The sequence below is a fragment of the Poecilia reticulata genome, linkage group LG6 (genome assembly GCF_000633615.1).
Source record: "Poecilia reticulata strain Guanapo linkage group LG6, Guppy_female_1.0+MT, whole genome shotgun sequence".
Lineage (NCBI taxonomy): Eukaryota > Metazoa > Chordata > Actinopteri > Cyprinodontiformes > Poeciliidae > Poecilia > Poecilia reticulata.
In genome coordinates this window covers 3,480,989-3,502,497 of record NC_024336.1, presented here as the reverse complement: position 1 = coordinate 3,502,497, position 21,509 = coordinate 3,480,989, and the positions used below count along the sequence as shown (strand labels likewise).

Genomic DNA, 21,509 nt, shown 5'->3' with positions numbered 1-21,509 from the left:
TTGCTTTTCTGTTTATAGCATTGTTGGCTCCAAGTCATGTTTTTTGCGTTAGCTGAAATGAAACGGCTTCTAGTGATGAGAATTTTGTTTTTGATTAATGTGAAATTCTTGCCTTTTCTTTACGTCATCTTGTTTATAACCTACATGAATATCAGGGGCTGCTAGGAGGACTTTCCTGGTTACCGTGGAAATTACGGGCACTTTCTATGCGTCATACGTGACTGTAAGCATGAGCTGGGTTCTGAGTCTGATTGACAATTGGCCTGTCCAATCCACTGCCAGACGTGTCGACGTCACCGCGTGTATTTAAGGACTTCTGTTGCAACAACAAGACACTCACTCCTACTACAACGAAGACACAACACTAGAGAAACATGGCGTACCTGTTGGAGCGAATTTGACGAAGGAGCGCAAAAATGGCAAAAACCAGCCAGAGAATGAAGCGACAACACTCGAGCGCATATCTGTCACCGACACATACGCGGAGTCTGTTGGTTTTGGACGAGGAATACCAGAATACGTGAGGATATTTTTAGTGACGGTGGCCGTAATCCGAGAAGAAAGAAGTGGGGAGAAAATGGCTCCTACAGTCGCGAGCGGCTCAGAGCAGACGGCCATGGAGAGGTTCGGCGGCGGAGGGATGGCGCTTCTTCCCTGGACAAAACAAATGCTCACCGTGCTGTGGGAACAGCTTCGGTTGCTGGTTCAGGTCATCTATTACACTTTTATTTCAGGTAAGTCCAAGGCAAAGTGACGAGCGCGTTTTCTTTCTTTTCTTCATTTGATACATTTTCTCAGATTTAGCGACAGGGAGATATTTTTGACATTTGATTAAACGGGAGGTTACGTTTTCTTTTGTCTGTATTATGCAAGAAATATTTCACGTTGTGTAAGGATTTTTTTTTTCTTTGATACATTTTTCCCAAATTTAGCGAATTTATTGAGACAAGAAATTAACTTAAGATTACCTACTTTTTTTATATACTAAAAAATGTGCAACATATATTCAGCCTAGTGGTGTATGAGTTTTTATCATTTGGAAGAAGAAAGTAACTTTAATACAGTTTAGGTCCATATTCAGGAAGGCACAATATAAAATCATTGTTTTTTAGTGGCATGTAAGCTATAGCTGATCTACAATTCAGCTCTTGACTCTTATAAACCAGTAGACTTCTTTCCTGAAAGTCAACATACTAGGAAACTGTAAGAAAAAAAAATATTAGTGTGTAATTTCCAAAATGAAATTGGAATATAAGTAGATGTAGAGAGAGCAATGTAATGAGTCATGACTGGAAATGGCTGTGATGTAAAAATGTGAAGTATTGCAAAGTGATGGGATTAACTTCCACATAACCATAATTTTTACTCCTGGATTAATTTAGATACTCGTATTTTTCTGTTCTTCAGTTTTCCAGATGTTCAGGTTTGAGGTCCACGTCAGAATCACAGACGAAACAGGCGAGCACATCCAGCACATGGGCACGGCCTCCAACACTCCCGAATCCTTCCTGTTCTCATCCTTGTTCGACGGCGAAAACGGCGTCATGGTCGGCGGTTCCAACCCCCTCTCCAACTTCTGCGCCGACGTCGGCGATCCGTTCGCCGGGAAGGCCACTGCCGAGGCCCTGCTCTCCAGCCTGCGTGCCGACGACCTGTGCTGCGGCCTGGTTGACGACTTTGTGTCCAGGACGGGCGGCGCTGACGACGGCCTCTTGCTCGGACACCAGTCCACCTGGAAAATGGGCTTCCCCGGCGACTGGAACATCTTCGTGTCCAGCGACGGCTGTAGCTCCAGCGACGCCTGCCTCAGAAGCTGCGACAAAGCTTTCAAATCCAAAGAGAGAGCTTCCAAACAGGAAACTTCAGAGGAGGACAGAAGCTCTCAGTGGAGCAGCGAGGAAGAGCCCAACGTCGTGGAGTTCGAGAGCGAAGAGAGCAAGGAGCTTTGGGAGTCTCTGTCGAAATCCAGCGATCCGTACAATCCCTTCTTTTTCTCCGCCTGCATCTCGACCAACTCTGAAATGGGCAGAAGTAAAACCGACATCAAAACCTGTGGCGACGCAGACCTGAAGGCCAGTGAGGAGTCGACGGGGGCGCCGCGGCTGAACGCGTGGGTGTGTCGCTCTGATAGTGAGAGCAGCTGGAGCAGCTGGGCCGGCTCCGAGTGTTCCAGCCCCGACATTGACAAGGAGGAAAGCGACAAGCTCTGGGAGTTCTTCAGCAGTCCAGAAGACCCGTACAACCCCTTATACTTCACTGCCAGCACAACCAGCAGCCCCTCTCTCCGAACCAAACCCCCCTCAGCTTGTAAACAAGCCTCACTCCCCCCACTTCCTCCCAAAACCGACGCCGAGACAGAGAGGCAAAGCAGTCGTCCTCCATCAGAGGACGACGACAACGAAGCGCTGATCTGGGAATCTCTCGGCCAAAAGGACGACCCCTATCACCCGCTGAACTTCAAGGCTTGCCTCCAGAGTACCTCGTCGTCGCTCAAACCCATCGATCCAAATCCGTACGCAAAGACCAGGAAGCAGATAAAAGCATCCAAACCTGCTCTGCCGGACAGAAAGTTAAAGCAGCACCGCCATCAGGACAAAAGACTGGTGCCGTGGAAGAGACCCGAGCCGACGTCTCGGTTACCTGCTGAGGGAAAGACGGAAAACAAGGCCGGCACCAAGCAAAAGAAGGTTCATAGACTTTATTATTTCAATTAAGATTTTAAAAAAAGATGGGGAACTCGGTGAGCTGAAGAGTAGAGTAGAAAGAAATATCCTTTATGAGCCCTTGAAGATTTTTACTGTGTAACTCGTAAAACATATCATATTGAGTAAGTTAACTGGACAAAGGGAGTGTCTGCTCTTAATGACTGAAAGGGAGAGATAAGAGTTATTTCCTGTTTCAGTGACACATGCTCAGCCACTGTGGGTTCAGCTGAGCTGTTTGTTTTTGTCGATTAGCAACGCCTCTGGTCGTCATGACTAATCCTGGTCATGTGACTCCAGCGAGTCAGGAGAATTTGACTGTGGTGCTGGCTAGGTCAAGTTTCAGCAGTGTTGCAAAACCAGAATATGCAGAGCTAGTCAAAGTCAAAATACTTGGACAGTTTTCAGTTTGTAATATTTATACTTTGAGATATGACCCACTGGTTCTCTTTGTTTCCTTCTAAGGACTATAACATAAATGGGAAGAAAAATGTGCTGCGTCTTTTAAATTGGCTATTTTTTCTTAACTAACCCATCAAGCGCCATTTAGAGTGATCGACACTAAATCAAAGGAAAATGGCTCCATCTCGAGATTAGTGCAACTTTAAAAAACTAAATTTTTAATGAAGTTCTCTAATTAAAAGAAGTTAAAAAAAAAATTCCCCATTCTTTTTTTATTGCAGGTGCAATTTTCTCCTCTGGTCCAAGTCCACGTCATGCGGACCTGGCCCTTCGCCCGCCAGGCGTCCCGTAAAGGTCACTGGGAGGAACTGGCGAGAGACCGCGACCGCTTCCGGAGGCGGATCGCAGACACGGAGCAGGCCGTGGGCTACTGCCTCACCCAGCCTCACAGGGAGAAGATGCGGGCGTACCTGGACAGTGCCTTGAATCAGACGAAGGGGTCCTGAATGTTTCATTTCTTTTGTGGATGAAAAAATAAATTGTGATTGGTTGCAATGCAACAGTGATTTTTTTGTTGTTGTTATTTTTTAGGCCAATTAGAAAATTTGATGTTAGGCCATTTTAAATGTTCGGTGTCAAGTTGAACAACTTTGTACCTCAAGAGGTTTTTTTATACATTGTGTAACTGTTGCACTGACCGACACTTTCTCATGTTAACCTCAGCATTAATGTGTGGAATGTTGTTTTTTTTGTATGCCTTATATACTGACCTAGTAATGTAACCAACTAATGCTCTGTGGGGCTTTTCGTCCTTTATTTTTTACCATTGGCTTGAAGAGTTTCTACTTGTTTTTTCTATGTGTGCAGAAACCACAGCGGTGAATGTTGAGGTTTAAATAGAGAGTGATGATGTCATCAGAAAGCAGAGCTTTACGTTACAAAGTGTTTTGAGAACAAATATATGTAAGCATGATGGAAACATCGACTTCTGGTGCAATTTGTGTTGTGCTGTTGATATATTTATTGCGTTGATATTTATGCTTTTGTCTTGTTTTTTATGTGTATTTATACTTTGAGCGCTGCCTTTTCACGTTGAGTGAAAAGGCAAGTTTTTGACGAGACTCGGAACACTTTGATCAATGTGACCCACTCAGCTCCTCATGGTAACATCATGTAGCTTGAAGTTTGTTGGTAGCAAATTGATTGTAGCTACATTGTTCAGTCAATAAAATTTGTCACAGTACCTTGCGTTTTTTTTTTTTATCATCCTGATTAAAAAGGTGGGCAAAGTCAGAAGGTGAACTATTAAGTGTTTGTGTAAGGAGATCTAATGCACAGGTTAAATTTTAAAAAAAGGACCGCTGTGATTCACAAAATATGACCTTGAGTAAAATGTCCAGGGTGTTTACAGATAATTTGAAAAAAACAAAAACACGTGTTTAACATGATGGAGCCTCATTTAAAAATGTAACTAGACAACCAAACCGTCCACTTCTAACTAAAGCCACATTCACTCAATCACACTAACAGATACTAGCGACCTCCGGTTAAATGCTTTGCCCGTCCATATGTGACTGGGAAGTTAATATTGAACTTTTTTAAAAGGTTTTTTCTTACAGGAATGTTAAGTTGTGAGAGAGGGGGAAGACATGCTGCAAGCGTTGACGTCGTTATGGTTAATGTGTTATGATACACCTACCTAAGGTCGCGCGCTCTACCGCTGCGCATATGACTCGAGTGGTTTTCCACATTCTCATTGAGTTTAATTCTACTTTGATATGAGGCTTAGGTAGTACTTAATATAAACAGTTAATTTATTATTTTACAACAACAACAACAAAAAAACGTTCCCAGAATTTTAGGTTTTTGTAGATGAGGATATACCAAGTTGATAGTTGTTAGGCTCGTCACTTAGTTTGCTTAATGTAGCTAAAAGACAGCATTACCTGTACAAGACTGACCAGTGGTGTCTCTTCGCTGTTCACACCACGACTGTCGGCAGAATGCGGCTTTCATGTATAACAACTAAAAAAAGATTAGAGTGTTTCAACCGACTGACTGACAATGTGCAGTAGGAAGTAGGGAAAGACCCATGCTGTGCCAAAAAAAAAAAAATCCAAGTATTTTCATTTACAGCTGAGTTAATGTCTTTAAATTGATGTCGATGGTGGAAATTTTCACCAGATTTGAGAGCAACTTCTATAAATCTACAGGAAACATTGAGGGCGACTCCATGACAGCTGAGAGAAATGAACACCTTCAGCCCCAGGCCTCCTACCGTCAAACAGGCCGTTTTAGGAACACTCACTGAAATGTTGTATACATACAGACGGCAGAGGTATTTTAATTGTATTATTATTGAAAAGTCTATCTAATTTTACCAAATCTTTGCTCACATTATGGAATAAGATCTTCTTCAATCTTTGCAAAGAAAAATCTCAGATCTCGTGTTTTTTTTCACCTGCCTTCAGAGGACAAGGTTCCTTCATCACTTCCTTTTCATGCCCTTTTGCACTCTTAACACGATTCCTTCTTTGTCTCTCTCCCTCTCTCTCTCTCTCTCTCTCTCTCTCTCTCTCTCTCTCTCTCTCTCTCTCTCTCACTCTCTCTCTCTCTCTCTTTCACAAGCTTCTCGTTTTCCCACTGGGCCTGATGAGCCTCTGTGCATACAAACTGCTGTAAGGCTGTCATCAGACAAGTGTTGAAAACACAAGTATGATGAAATGATGTTCCTGAGGGATGAAATCAATTAGCGCGTCTCAGCACCATTCCATCCCCGACAACGTGGTGCAAAGGTGAGCAATCAGCCGTCAGCTGTGACAACTCAGCAACATGTCATCTGATGCTCCCACCCCGACACCATCCTCCCTTCATGCTCAGTGTCAAACAGTGAAAACAACAATGATTCTTTGCACCATAACGGGTTTTAAAGGAAGCAGAGAGCAAATCATTGAAACACAGCTTTCAGTTTTTTTATGGAGCTGGAAGCTTTGAACAGTTCTACATAGAAATCCACTCGTCGCTGACTGTTGCCAGGCAAATATCTTGAGCAATTGTTGAGTCTTTAAGAAGCAGTTTTCCTCTATGAAATAAAAAAAATAGTCCCCATCTCTGAAAATGTCAGTCTAACTAAAAATAATTTTCAAAAGATATTTAAAAAAAGCTCTCATGTTAGTCCATTAATGTTCCACGAGCTCTCTTTGGACTATGTAGATTGTTTTCAACAACGTGACGATGGTCGTTGTCCTCTGATTGTTCCAGGACTCACAGGTCACTGTGAACCTTCACCCCGGAACTGCTTCTGTCCTTTACTGTTCTATTTTCTCCACTTTCGGCTTCTATTTTAGCGGAGCAACCTACAATTTTCAGCACTTCTCCAGCAAACATTTTAACAATAAAGGCCAACTGGTTCGTTCACAGAACAATGGATCGCTCTCAGTGAAGATCACGCGCCTTTGAACTCAATGATTCAATTGAACAGAAACAACAAAATGTTTAAGTGGCAGCAGGTGAATAAATACAAACACAACCACTTTGTTACATACATGTGGAAATATAATTTATTTCCAAAACTAGTGATTGATGTTGGACTCCAGTTATTTTAAGCACGACTAGGTCTGGACTTTGACTCTTCTTACATTTGTATTTGCAAAAACGAAATAAAAAAATGAACATTTATAATTTTACAACTGCTTTAATGCACTGGTTAGAGTTGGTTGATCTCATAAACCCTAATGTGTTGCATTAAAACATAAAAAAAAGTTAAAAGAACACAAATACTTTTGCAAGCTACTGTGAATAAGATGTAGTGTCCAGTTTAAATCCACTGCAACCAGATGGCTGTAGCAGGTGATTTCACCTTTGACCCCACATTGACCAGATGAGTACCACCACCTACCGCCTCCTGCACCTTCATTAAGGCCACCCTTTGCTCTCTTCCTTTTCTCAAACCCACCCTGCTTTGCATCTCTGTCTGCGTCTTCCTCCTCATCAGTATCATAAACCGGGTGGCCCAGGCGACCCCCGTCTCTAGGCAACGGGATGGAGCAGCGAGGCGTTGAAAGGATTGCAGGTGATTGCAGCAGTGGTAGACTCAGCAACAGCAGGGGCAGTGGGTTTTCGCTAGCACACACACACACGCACACGCGCGCACACACACACACACACACACACACGCAACTCCACACACATGTGATTGCCTCTGTGAAGCCGCCTGCCAGAAAAAGGGTGTCTCTCGGGTCACAATTAAGTGATGATGCAACCTACAAGCAGCTATTGTGTCTGACAGCAGCTCATACAGGCAGACTACAGGAGACGCTCTAGACTGCTGGTGTGTTCTTCCTGGGAAGACAAGAACATCTCTCCTGACACTTTGTTAGAGCCTGTGGTGCCAAATCCATCCCATCGATCCGCAGTTTGTGTTGTTCTGATTCTTCTCTATGAGCATCAGAATTACAGGAAGCTTGAGTAGCCAGACCCTTCATGGGGTTCAGTAGCATTTTTGGGGCTCTAGTTGAATTTATTTGATCATTAATTGACAGGATGGTGGGTTGTTGATCATCACGGTTGGCGTCTATGACTGAGGCCTCCATATACGGCTCGCCCTCTCAACCCCTCAGCCACCGCCTCGAAGATTTTCTTTTTATATCATTCTGAGAAACCCTACAACTTTTAAAATCAACAGAATGATGTAATCAGTCATCAGCACATCAGCCATAGCACCACTTTCTACTTCCAAAATACTCATTGCTTCGTGTGTCTGACCCACACCCAGCGTCCGACATTGTTGATTTAAAAGAGGGCTTAATGGATGTAAAGCACTCATTGAGCCACTGGGGGGCGCACAGCAGCCTGGCTGATACGTGACAGTAAACACTTCATCGTCGCTGAGTGATTGAATCATTGCACTGAAACCAAAGTTCAGCTTTGAAAACTAAACGAGATATTTTTAATCTCGGCCATGTTCTCAGGTTTCCTCAGTCGCATAAGTTACAGATTAAGAGCTCTTTGCATATTCTTTGGCCAACATGAAAACGTGCGACTCTACTGCCCCTTGTGGCCAGTTTTACAACAACGTTCTTATCCCTCAGTGAGAGCCGACGATGAAAAAGAACAGGAAACTGTCTGGGAAACATTCATTTTTGAAACATCTATTTAAATTAGAATATAACTAACACACCATTAAGTCCACGAAGAATTCTCCAAAAATCTTATACAGTAAATAAACAAGAAAACTAAACCAGGTTACATAATGTATCTCTGCTTCGTTCAGGATTTATCATCTCTTGGTATGAAATATTTTTTAAACAAGTGACAACCTGGAAGACGTAAGAGATGATAACATGACCATATTATGATGAAACATTTGTCAAATAGGTTGAAAACCGACAGATAAAAAAATAGTGAGCGCATCGTCTCTTCAGTCTCCACTAGAGGGAGACAGAGTCAAGCAGAAAAGGGGTTTTTTTATGAGGTTTAGTAAGACATTCTAAAAGGCTTTTTAATTACAAAATTTAGCTGCAGCACGTGTAAAGTATTTTACAAGCATTCTGTGGTTTTTATACAGTATAAGCCTTATTTACTGAAGAGTCCTGACAATTTTTTTTCTGACGTTGATTTTTCACGTCTACAGTTTAATTTTGACATGGTTTTCACTTTCTTGCTGTGACAGCCCAGATATTGATTCCCATTTATTTTGGCCATGTGAGTTAATTCGAAACCTGTGGAAAAACCTCAAATTGTTTACTAGAGAGGAAAAAAGTCTGTCTTTCTTCTCTCTTTATTTTGTTGTTTGGATTTGAAAGAAAATATTAAACTTATTGTAATAAACGTCTTTTTAGTCTTATTGAAATTTCACATTTGAAAATGAAAAGTACCTAAAACCCAGACATTACTATGAACACTTACATTATTTTTTATGTAAAATAATGTCCGCCAGGTTCATTCTAACCTGCACAATGTGTTATTGTTTTAGTTCTATTTAGTTGACATACTTCACTTTGACAAACGACTGGCAAACCAGTACGTCTAACTTTTAAATGAGTAAATACATTAAAAGATGATATTCGGATCATTACAAATAGACGCAATACTAAACTGAAAATCATTTTTTGGAGTATTTTGTGTGACATAGTGCCTTTTAAAAGTGTTTATGCTCCTTGAATCTTTGAATATTTTAGATTTCTTGGACATTTCAGAAATGTAGTTTCTTACAGACACAATGGCACATTATGACACACCATTTCCACAATATAAATGGCCGTCTTGTGATAAATAACATGTTAATTCATAATGTTATGATTCAGTCTGTTTCACTATACTTAGAACACAAAAACTCCCTCTGGGATTGACGTTTTTACACTCTCAGTTGTCAGAGTTGTGGAGACGAAAATCTTAACACCAAAAATTGCAAGTCTCTCTCTTTTTTTGAGAGAGACTTTAGTTCCTTTCGAGTACAGAGTACAAAGTTCACGCTCTAAAGCTTTAAGCTTTCGACTCTCCTTCAGGTGATCATTTGGATGGTCTCTTTCTGAAATCAGGATGCCAGTGCTGGTTCGGTGAGCTTCTGTCGGCCTGTGGGCTTGTAGACAAGCAACACACGGAGTTTGTTTGGAGCAGAGTCATGCATTATTCACAGATACATTTACATAAAGCACAATGGGCGAGAACAGTGCCAGAAATGTCTGCGTTGGGTTTCTGTGTCTCAGAACCTCCCTCTGAATTTCTCTACCACGGGAGGTTGTTGTCGCCGCTCACTCAACAGATGTTGACGGATTGTAAACAAGAGCTCGGACTCTCAAGCATTTTCTCTGAAAACCTTACAACACCATAGAGAGAGCAAAGGGAGGGCTGTGTAGTTTTTGATGGGCATTTATCTTTGTAACAGAAGTTTCTGTTTACCATAACTTTAAGTTGAGATTTGAAGGAATGGACATTGAAAATCAAACTCTTAGTTTATCGCCATTTTCTTGTGATTATGAAGTTTTGCTAGAAGTCATTATAGACGATAACGAGCTCCGAGGAGTTTGTAAAAACAGATTCTACACCAAGATTGATGCATAAAAACGAATCCAAAGGGAATTAAAAAAAAGTACCAAATTCTGATTGATTCTCCTCTCTTTTTAGTGCTCCTTCTGGCAGTTTCTCCAATTAAAATGGATTGTCTCTGGTAGAATTTCAAGCGGGCCAATCAGTGAACAGAAACAGACATTGTGATCGATGACGTTGATTTTCTGCACTGTTTTAAAATTGTAATCTGCCTGTTGTTTTAACAATGGCAGCGGTGGAACTGAACGAAGCCGTTAAAAGTGTTTAATATCAGCAGCCGGCTCATTTGTGGGTGGTTGTCCACAGTCGTAGACAATTTCATAAGCTTCAGAGCATCGAACCAGCGCATTAAAGATCAAGGCCAAACGTTAGCATTGGGTAAAATTTTTAATCTAGACACTGGAGGTTCTGTGGTGGCGCAGGGGTTAAGCACACCATGCATAAGGAATCCTTAGTCCCTGATGTGGTTGTCGCAGGTTCGATTCCCAGCCTGATGACCTTTGCTGTATGTCTTCCCTCTCTCTCTGTTTACCTACTTATCTCTCTTACCACTAGAGCCAAAATCACCTTAAAACAACAAAAAAATCTCAGCACAGTCCACCCCCCAGGTTGGAATCAATTCTCAATAGCCAGACTAAGCACAGCATAGACTGGCACCAAAGTGCCACTTATCAATGATGATCACCATCTGTCTTTCCAATAAGAGGTGCAACACCAAATTTCAGACTCAACAGGTTCAGAGGTCATTCTGAAAGTTCAAGTTGATAACAGAGATGTTTATAAAAGATCAGTGTTGTTTGTTTGCAGGAGTTGACTAGAAGACGGTCTCACTCCTCTAAGGATTTAGGACATTTTTTCTGAGAGCTGAATCTTTGCTGTCAAAGATGTTGACAAAGATGTCAAAGATGTTTGGGTGAATGGTGAGGTGTTCTTTGTTTTTAGCAATAACAGTCTGGAATCTATTTTTTGTACATTTTATATTACATTGCACAGATCTAATATCCCCTTTGTGATGCTTTGCTGGTTAAAATCCGAGTTTTTACGTCTATGCTTTTTTTTTTTTTTACTTACTGAGTGTTGTCGTTGTTTTGGATGGAAATGAATGGTTCTATCCAAAACAACGTGGAAACTTACACTGCAGCCAGTACATACAAAAATCCGCATCAAAGATATTCATCAACTTTATTCAAATTTGTCCTCACACACTATGAAAATTGTTTGTGTTACTTGACATAAATTTGCATGTTTTTCTCTCCCGGCTGTGTGTGCCTGTGTGTGTGTGTGTGTGTGCGTGTGCGTGTGCGTGTGCGTGTGTGTGTGTGTGTGTGTGTGTGTGTGTGTGTGTGTGTGTGGAAAGAGGCCCGTAGTGTTTGCTGCGGCTAGAAAATCCGCCTCCTGAATCCGGCCCTATGTCTCTTGTTTCCGTGTGTTTGCTTTCTTTGTTTTTCTTGTATCTTTTTTTTTTGCCAGCTCCATCCACACACACACACACACAGACACACACACACACACACACACGCACGCACGCACGCACGCACACACACGCACACACACACACACACAGAAAGCTGCAGAAAGATACTGCCCATCCTGGTGATTCTTGTTTCTCTGCAGCTTGATTCAAACACTTGAGCAGCAGGCGGAAAGAGATAAACACATCAGCTGGCACCTATCTGGGGTTTTTTTTGTCTTGTTTTATTTTATTTTGGTTGCTTTCTACGGTGTTGTTTTGCTCCAGTTAAATGGGGTGTCATGAAATGATTTTTTACACAACAGAGATGCTCATTTGTGTTTTTTGAGATGACCAGAATCTGTAGCGATGAAGCAAAACAGTAAAGTTAAAAACTGAGGTCAATTTGTTTGGTCAATTTATTTCCCTTTTCATATATTCAAAGTCGTTGTTTATCATGGGTTTTATGGTATACACTGCACAAGACTCCACTGCTGAAGAGACAGACAGCAATGACAAGAATGTCAAAGGACGTTTTCCTTTGAGTTAGAAAACGTCTGCTGTGATGTGAGAAGAAACGTTCACTCAGCCAAAAGAAGGAGAAAAAAAACGGCAATGTTTGTTCTCCAGCCTGCATTCAGTCTCCATGGTAACCAACTTCTTCACTGGCCAACTGAGCAGTCGCACCAGATCTGAGACCAGACCTGAGATCAACAGCACAGGCTGAATGCAGATCTTATTTAGACATGGTTCAATTTTAATTTCATAACCCAGAATTAGATGTAGATGCAGCCAGTAAGTTAGGTAATAAACCTTTTCATCATTAGGATATTTCTAATGGGACTCTCTAAATCATTCCACTTCATTACACAGAACCAATGTGTAGTGTTGCTTTGATTCTTTCATTCATGGTTTAGAAATCCTCCAACCTCCCATGGCAACCATTCAGTGTGGAAAAAACCCTGGTGGACCTGTCGCAGCCTTCAAGGATGAAGCTCCTCTTCACAGCTGAAGTTTCCAAGCAGAACTTCTGCATTAAAGAGCAGCCCTCCCCCACTCAGCTCCTTTAGACTAGCCAGCAGCAATTAGCAAACACCTGGTGGATCTTATCATCTGTTGAGCTCATTATAGGAGCTACTTCTCAATGCAATGCTGGTGAAAACGTTGATAAAGGGTTAATGGAGGAGCCATGTTGCAGTGACTTCCGGAAGGCAGAGAGCTTCAGAAAGAGCAGGAATTTTTAAAGAGACAGAGGCCCAATTCTGAGGTGTTAAATTAGGAAGTAACACTTATTTGAAGTTGATACATTCAGCATTTTTGGAACAACTGAAGTTCACATAGTTACTTGATTATTCTATAATATGACACTATGTGCCTGGAAAACGCATAATAATGCTCCTTTAAAATGTATCCAGTTAAATTGTAAGCTGTTGGTGCTTTGTATCTCTGCATTCCTGTTGATTTATGGAATTTGCCATTCAGATAATGTCTCCAGAATACCTTTAACTGCAGTTTATGTACCACCACTAACATTTATGCCACAATCTGAGGGGTCTTAAGGAATTTTTGTATCTTTCAGCCATGCACCCGGCAGACTGTAGTTTCACTGAAATGAACTGATATTCCATTGATTTAAATCAGCTCTCACTTTTTGGATCTCATGACTTTTGTGTGCAATGATTTTGATAGTCTCCTCCCCCAACAGGATGTGTGCTGGATGCCTGTTCGTGTCAACAACACAAAGCCATGTCCAGGCAGGCCGAGCTGGTTGAGGTTGGGTCTGTGGAACCGAGAGCTCAGGTGACTCTTCCCTCGTGCAAGGAATGTTTGTGTGAAAACGTTAAGCTCTCTTTAGCTAAAAGCGACGTAAACCTTTCCGTGTGGAGCATCACTTCAGGAAGTTGCTTCTACTGCAGCCTGAAACAGCATGGGGATGTGAGCTCGGGCTTCACTTGTTAGCATGTATTTACATACGACGCTCACGCAAACCCGAACATGCAAAATGATTCACCAAAGCACACCCATGAAGCTCTCACAAACTATGAGTTTTAGAGGTGGCACACGGCGTCTGAACGACAATAACAAAAATGGGATTTTGACATAAACCGTAGGTGTGTGTCTGGTGGATTGTTTTGGAGTAGCTAGAGGTGTGTAGATCACACTTTGAACTATTTGTTCTCATACACACTTGTTGGAACTGCCGGTCTTTTAGAGTTTAGTTATTCAGAAGTGGCTTCAAAAGAAATTCCAAATGTCTGTTCTCTCCTTTTTAGAAGGTTTTTGCACTCTGTGTGCAGTTGAACAAATCATTTTTAATGCTGGCATAGAGAAAATATCAGCTGCAGTCAATCATGATGACTAATGAGTGGATAACATGCCTGCATTTGGCTCCGTCTCCAGAGGCAGAGGAAGGTCTTCAGCCCCCTCGGAGTGGTTCTTAAAAATGTGAATAAAAAAAATTATATGGACTGATTTAAAAAGATATCATGTTTACAGTTCACATTTGTAGCAGCAGAGGTGAGCATGTGGGATGGGCCCATGAAATTCTTTCTAGAATGTAGAAAATTGTACATTTTCAAAGCTCGCCAAGGACGAACTCGTTTAAACCAGCAGCGCTTCACATTTCTGTCCACTAGGGGGCAGCACAACAAAATACCCCAGGTCCCACACACTTTGATTTAAATCGTTTTATTTATTTATTTATTTTAATCAATAAGCTTCTCACTGTTTGGAATAAAATACACAAGAGATCAAATCTGTAGAAAGCTGTAAGGAATATTGATTATGTTGTTTCCCAATTATCAAACTTGAATATTTAAAATAAATATAAAAATGTACATAAAGTCATTGATCATATTTGCCACTGAAAACCTCGATGAAAACACACTAAAGAAAAACGACAACCAATCTACAGAGTAACTGATACTGAGGTTAGGAATCTAGTCTAAATAAAACTATTCAGAATAATTTCTCACTATAGTTTCTGTCATATAGCACATAGCCGCGGTCTACCTGTTGCAGAGGCGAAAGAAGAAGAAAAAACCCCTGAAACACTACAAACCCCCTGAAGACGCTCGATAAAACCGAGGTAATGAGCTGTAAACAACAAACCAGACCCGGTTTGACATCGGAGGGTATAACTGTCCCTCCGCCCAGCACGCGCATCTTTTGCTTCTCGCGGAGTCTTTCGGGCTGTTATAATATAAAATATTGATCAATGCAACACTGGAATGCAGCTCTGCAGAGTGCGCTGAAAGACAAGAGCCACCGCGAGGAATGTCAATAAAGCCTCCCGGTTTCTGCTCTGCACGCTTCAGAAAATGACTGTTATCGCCGAGGAGACTGGAACTATAACAACAACTCACAGGATGTACTTAAAAAAATACAAAAAAAACCTGTTCCAGGTGCGGCTTTCAAAATAACAGGGCTTGTTTGCGAGCGCGACAGGATGTTGTCATAAGCAGGCCACCGCACGCGCCCCAACCTGGATGTTGAGACACTTTGGGAGATGAAATTCCTATCAGCTCAGAATTCCCGGTGAGAGACGAAAACCAACAGCGTCAGTCAGCTGATGGAGGATCGTATTTGTGGTAATGAGCAGACAGACAGTGGCATGTTTGCTGAAAATAAACATGACATTGCAGGTCGGCTGTAATGAAGGCTTGTCTGTCAGAGCAGAAGCGATGCTTATGCTGGCAGGGTAAACGCCAATCATGGACGCTTTAATCGTCACTCATCACTCGGTGCGGGGATTCAAAACCGCGGTGCCATCACGAAACCGCGATAAATTCTGATCACAGGATAAGCAAAAATAAATTCCCTTACAAAAGTTTTTTTTTTCGTCTATTATTTATTTGATAATAAATTATAAATGTATAAATACAATAAACGATGTAACATGGTCATTATGGTCAAATAGTTCAAATTCCGTTTCATTAGACCATAAGAGATGGCTCCAAAAATGAAGATCTTTCTTCTTGTGTTCCTTTGCAAACTGTAATTTGGCTTTCTTCTTCAGTAGCTGCGCTTCCACTGACCATATAATTGCATAATTTGACATTTACAAAATATGCTTGATGACAAATTCGAAAAACAAAACAAAACCCAACTTAAAAAAAAAACATTTTGACACCAGGATGAGAGTTTTTTTGGCCATATCTAAATTGGTTTATCTCACAAAACTGCAATGGACCAATTTCTTTCCCTGTAACAAGTCACATGATCAACAACGGATGTTACTACTTGGGCAAACCACGAAGAAGACGACGGGAAGTAGTGTAGTTATAAACTGATGCAGCATGGTTTTTAATGACTTATGTGTGTAAACAAACTTATTCACCTGTGATTTTAATTGCGTTTCTTATTTAATGGAAACATTGTAATTGCGAACTTGTGATATTTCGACATTAATCGAATATCAACAAAGTTTTGCGTATGTTACTCTTACCAGCTTCAGCAGCATCTCCACAATGTTTTTGCAATTTGTTCTGTGGTCAGTTTCCATATTTTGGACCAAGACACATTCATATTTGATGACAGAACCGGTCTCCCTCCTCATCTATTATTACTTATAGTCAGTGGTGGAGAAAGTACTCAAAAAATTTACTTAAGTAAAAGTACAAATACACAGACAAAAATGTACTTAAGTAAAAGTCAAAGTACCACATTAACATTTTACTTAAGTAAAAGTAAAAAAGTACTGGCTTTTAAAAATACTTAAGTATTAAAAGTAAAAGTACTTGCTGCATTACCTAATCGCTAATATCATTAAGTGTACCGATCGTATTTAATTTCAATACATCAATAATGTGCCATTTTAATGAACAGCCACAGATAAAGCCTGTTTTTATTGAGTTTACTCTGTAACATAGTTTAGACTTAGATATGCGATTCTATGCATCATCATTTCAGGGATGGAAACATCTCGTCTCCTGTCCTAACATAACATGAACTTCACTTTTTTTGCCACACATTTATTTTGAAAGAAATCCAACTGGCAGAGGAGGACATGGAACCAAGGAGCCTCGTAGCAGAGTTGTAGTCTAGACCACCGAACCCAAGACCAAATCAAAACCAGCACCCTGTGCTACATGACAATAACATTAAATTTACCTATCAAAATTGCTTCTCAAATTGATCTGAAAGATCCACTTTCCCATAAAACCACCTAGATATGAAATACTTAGAGCTGAAATAAATTTAACCAGTAACAATTCAAACTCTTCTTCATTCTGTTTTGCTTTCATCTCTGTGCCACAATACACAGAGGTCTCCTGCCATCCCTAAAAAAATAACACCCTGGGTGGTTGCCCATATTGCCAATGTCAGAAATTGCACCATTAAACATAGCAATTAACAACGCTCAACTATGAACACTGTCCAAGGCCCAATAAGCAACAAGTAACCAAGCAGGAGGAGCACCATGACTGTTCTCATCCTCCCTCCTGCTGCAACGTCTGCCACCATGACAGGAGATGAAAACAAAGAGCAATGAGCATGCTCTGTGTTGCTACGTTCTCGTTTTATTTATTCGCCAATATAAAGATATTTCAATGAAATAAAATAGCTACTGCAGTGTACGCAGAGCATTACAAGAACAAAGAACGGATCTCAGTGAGGTTTCAGCACTATAGGACTTGGTCAAGATCCGTCCAGAAGAATCAGGTCGTTCCTGAATGTCATCACTATATTGCACTTTGGTCACAGCGTTGTCCCATATCTGCGACATGTCAGTCAACACCTCCACACAGTAATTCAGCGCATGAGTGACAACTGTTTTTCATCGCAGATGCAACATGTCTCTCTGTACAGCTAGCTTTGCTAGCATCACGTCCACAGCGCTTACCTTTCTTTAAGCTTTCCTTCCAAGTGACGCTAAAAGTTGGACGAAGTCCCGCCGTCTGTGAAAGCGAAGCGCTGCTGATTTTACATGTCGCCATAGCTATGATTTATGCAGCGCTATATTACTATATTATATTACTGCCCGCTCAGAGGAAACCACTGCGCATGTCTGGAGCTGCGCGTGCGAGTAAAGGTGGAGGTGATGGGTGACAACAGACACTAAGTCACGTTATTGCTCGGATTTTACGGCGCCACCTTAAATCCCTGAACTTCACATTTTAACGAAAAAAAAAGAGCAACGTGACTTGGATGTAACGAGTAACGCGACAGTTTTGTAGAAATGTAGTGAAGTAGAAAGTACAGATACTTACTGTAAAATGTAGTGGAGTAAAAGTAGAAAGTACCCATTATTAAATCTACTTAAGTAAAGTACAGATACACAAAAATTGTACTTAAGTACAGTAACGACGTACTTGTACTTCGTTACTTCCCACCACTGCTTATAGTTGTTTAAACAGATGAAAGTGGCACCTTCAAGCATCTGGAAATTGCTCCCAAGATTGAACCAGACCTGTGTGCAGCTCCACAGTTTACTTCCTGATTTGACTTCAAACAGAGACATAACAAAATCAGATGTATGTTTCTTTTCATTCGTTGTATGTCAATTTCTGGTTGCACCATCACCTTGTCTTCTATTTCCTGTTAGGATGTTTGACCTTGAACTTGAAAGCTGCCGAGCATCCGTCAAGTCACAGAATCACCTGCTCCAGCTCGCAGATCCCATCCAGCCTCCTCCATAATCATGTGCCCAGCAGGTCATGCCCGGTAGACCTTTAATGGAGTCACAACGGAGGCTTCCTTCCTGGGTGACTGTGCCGCCTCATCTGGCTCCTCTCAACATGGCCGAGCAGCAGGCCTCCTCTGAGCTCCTCCTGGATTTCCCAAACGTCTCCTGTTGCTCTGCAGAGTAAACCAAAAGAGAGATAATTAGATATAAATGAGAGCACAGATATATATTTAAAGTTTCAAATTCAGTTCAAATTCAAAAAACTAATTCATTAATCAAAAAAGGGCAATTATGGTAATAACAACTAGAATCTTTTTGAAGAAATTTAGGCTCCATTCACACAGCAGGCAAATGTGACCCAAATTTTGATTTGATTTTTTATGTTTTTCCCAAATGTGACTCGTATAGGGACAAATATCCACGACTTTTTCACTGCAGTCTTAGCGACCCAGTTCCGATCGTTTCAGCCCCCTCATCCCCTTTTCAAAAAAAAGACATTCATAAGACTTATTTTGAAAGTTCATAGTGGTTGTAAGAGCAGATAATGAATGAACCTATTTGTGGAAGGGTATTAGGTCACATGGGTCATCAGTGGTCTATTTGATAAGAACCTTTGTTGGTGAAGACAGGTGTTCCACCCGAAAGGGGAAAACAGTTTTATGACCGCTGAACGCTGAATGCTGAATGCTGAATGCTGAACGCTGAATGCTAGAAGCTGTCAGCAGGTGTTTTGATGGATCAATCATTGTAAAAACTACATTTCTGGCATCAATAAATGGACAACCTGCACAACCATCAAAGATGGCTCTGACTTTAATTCAGCTGACAAGGTAATCAGCGCATCAGCTTTACTCCGGTGTAACACCTCAGTGGCTTAAAGGATTGGCTTGACCTCAGTGGTTGTCAATTAATGCACAAATAATGTGCATTAATTTACAAATAGACAACTTTATTTGGAACATTTTCCTTACGCTAATGCACTATTTTTTAGTCTTAAATGTAGATCATGTGAAAAAGAGAAGCTTTTGTTTTAAAAATGTTTGGTAAGATTTATTTTAAAGGACAGATGTTGTTTGAAAGTGGTTTTGTTCCAGCATTAGCGCTGAGCCCAGTTCTACAGTCATCGCCCGTGTGTGGAAATATACACATCTTTGGGGCTTTTTATTAATAACGGACCGATTTGGATGTTTGTTTACTTCCCAGTTTCAGCATGTGAGCCCATCCACCGGTTGGCAAAAACCGGGAGAAATAAATACTGCATGTAGAAGACTGTGCTGTTTAAAAATATGAAGCAATTTCATGTTTACATTAATATTTAGGGCTCAGGAAGAGCTGGAAAAGTGAACAGGAAGTGGATGAAGAAAACATCCATATCGGACGTTTCATCACTTTAGGCAAATTGTGGAACATTATAACCATGTTTTTCTTGAGTTATGAACAGGAGTTACATTTTGAGTTGTTAGAGAATTAACTTTTCTTTTTATAAAAACTATACTGTGGTTTTATACAGCAGAGAATTTCTCAGAATAAACTTTCTGCTTGTAGCTGAGGATAAACTTCCTTCCTTTTCCTCTGCAGTCATTTTGTGGCATTAAAAAGTTTTTGCACTTACAACATCTCTCTTTCTCTTCCAGAAATCTCGAGGACTGACCTTTGTGCTCTTAGCAGGGCTGCTTTGGGAGAAGCAAAAAGCATATTTAACTTTGTTTTCCATCATGTGGCGCTTTTACTGGCCCGCACTTTGTTTTATGACGTAAAATCTATGAGGGCTGCCTCTGGAACAGCTGAATTACAACAAGGCACCTTCACCTCTGAGGTCTAAGCAAAGTTTCCAACGGGCTGCCGTGAACGAGACACGGCTTGTGTGCAGAGAATTTAAAATGCAACAAGGTTTTACGTTTTCAAAGCGGGGCTTTGATCTCACTGATCAGCCATTTACCCTTTAAGTGAACTGAACTCTCAACTGGTCATTACTCAAAAAAAAAAAAAAAAAAAAAAGGTGAAAATTGGCACTTTTTTTTTTTCATTTTACAGATTACACCTGAGAATAACACTCAAAGGACGGACCTCTGTTCTTTAATCCTGTGGCTGTGATGCAACTAATGGCCCAGAAAACCCCTGGAAACGATAAAAACGATCAGATGGACTGCTGCAGAAATGATTCAAATCACAAGTTACGGTTTAAAATGGCTTAAACTTTCAGTCGTACTGTTCTGGGGTTTTACACATTGTGTATTGTTGAAAACTGCTGATCAGCTGGCTGAAAGAAGGTGCACCACACATTTGCTCTACATATAAGAGAAATAGCTTAAAATATTGCAGTTTAGATAGCCATAGAAAACATGGATATTTATAGTGTGGAAACTAAAGGAGCCCAATCACTACACCCACTAAGGAAGCACAGTTTTAAAGGGTCAGTATTATCTATTTTCCAGGCACATGGTTCCATTTTATAGAACAATCAAATAACTATGTTACCTTCAGTTGATGTAAAAATTCTGCATATGTCAAATGTGATTTAAAATAAATGTTACTTCATAAATTAATTGTCTTAAAATTGGGCTCCTGTCTCTTTAAGAAACTCCGCCTTCTGGAAGTCATCACAGCATTACTCCTCTACTAACCCTTTGACAATGTTTTTACCAGCGTTGCACAGAGAAGCAGCTCGTAAAATGAGCTCAACTGAAGCACAGTTAAATCAGGTGTTTGCTAATTGATGCTGGCTAGTCTGAAGGAGCTGAGTGGGGGAGTCGTGAAGGAGGGCTGCTCTGTGAGGGTGGAAGCTTCAATTTCAAGGAGGAGCTTTGTTCTCGAAGGCGGGGCTAGGTCCACCCAGGCATTTCTCTCAGCTGACTGGTTGCCACAGGATATTAAAGGATTTCTCAAAACATGCATGAAAGAGTAAAGGCAAACACTCCGGGAATGTTTTTGATGAGGGGATAACATGATAGCACAACGTAAGTTCAGAAATTTTTTTTTTACATAATACTGCCCCTTTAAATCTTCAAATGGAAAGCAGAGTAAGCAGCTGACCAAGCTAGCTACCTGATCCCAAAATTTTGTAAACTGCTATGAGCTTATTATACTGACAGTATAATAAGCTATATTATCCGTGTAAGTCATGTATAATATAGTGAGAAATAAATTAGGTGGGTGTTTAGTCTAGCAGAACCATAAAGATGCATCAAAAACAAAATGACAATAAATCTTACAGACAAGTTTATTGTATTCTAAAAAATACTATGTTATATTGGCAGCACTGAGAAACTGACGATATATA

At 40.8% G+C, this 21,509-nt stretch overlaps 1 protein-coding gene across 1 annotated transcript; it reads left to right on the top strand.

Annotated features, from left to right (window-relative positions):
- The first annotated feature begins 175 nt into the window (after positions 1-175).
- LOC103465711 (protein phosphatase 1, regulatory subunit 15B-like) lies at positions 176-4,347 on the top strand. The gene is made up of 3 exons (XM_008410785.2): positions 176-734; positions 1,408-2,687; positions 3,386-4,347. The coding sequence occupies exons 1-3, from the start codon at positions 578-580 to the stop codon at positions 3,608-3,610; spliced, it is 1,662 nt and encodes a 553-aa protein (XP_008409007.1). The 5' UTR covers positions 176-577; the 3' UTR covers positions 3,611-4,347.
- Positions 4,348-21,509: the final 17,162 nt, after the last annotated feature.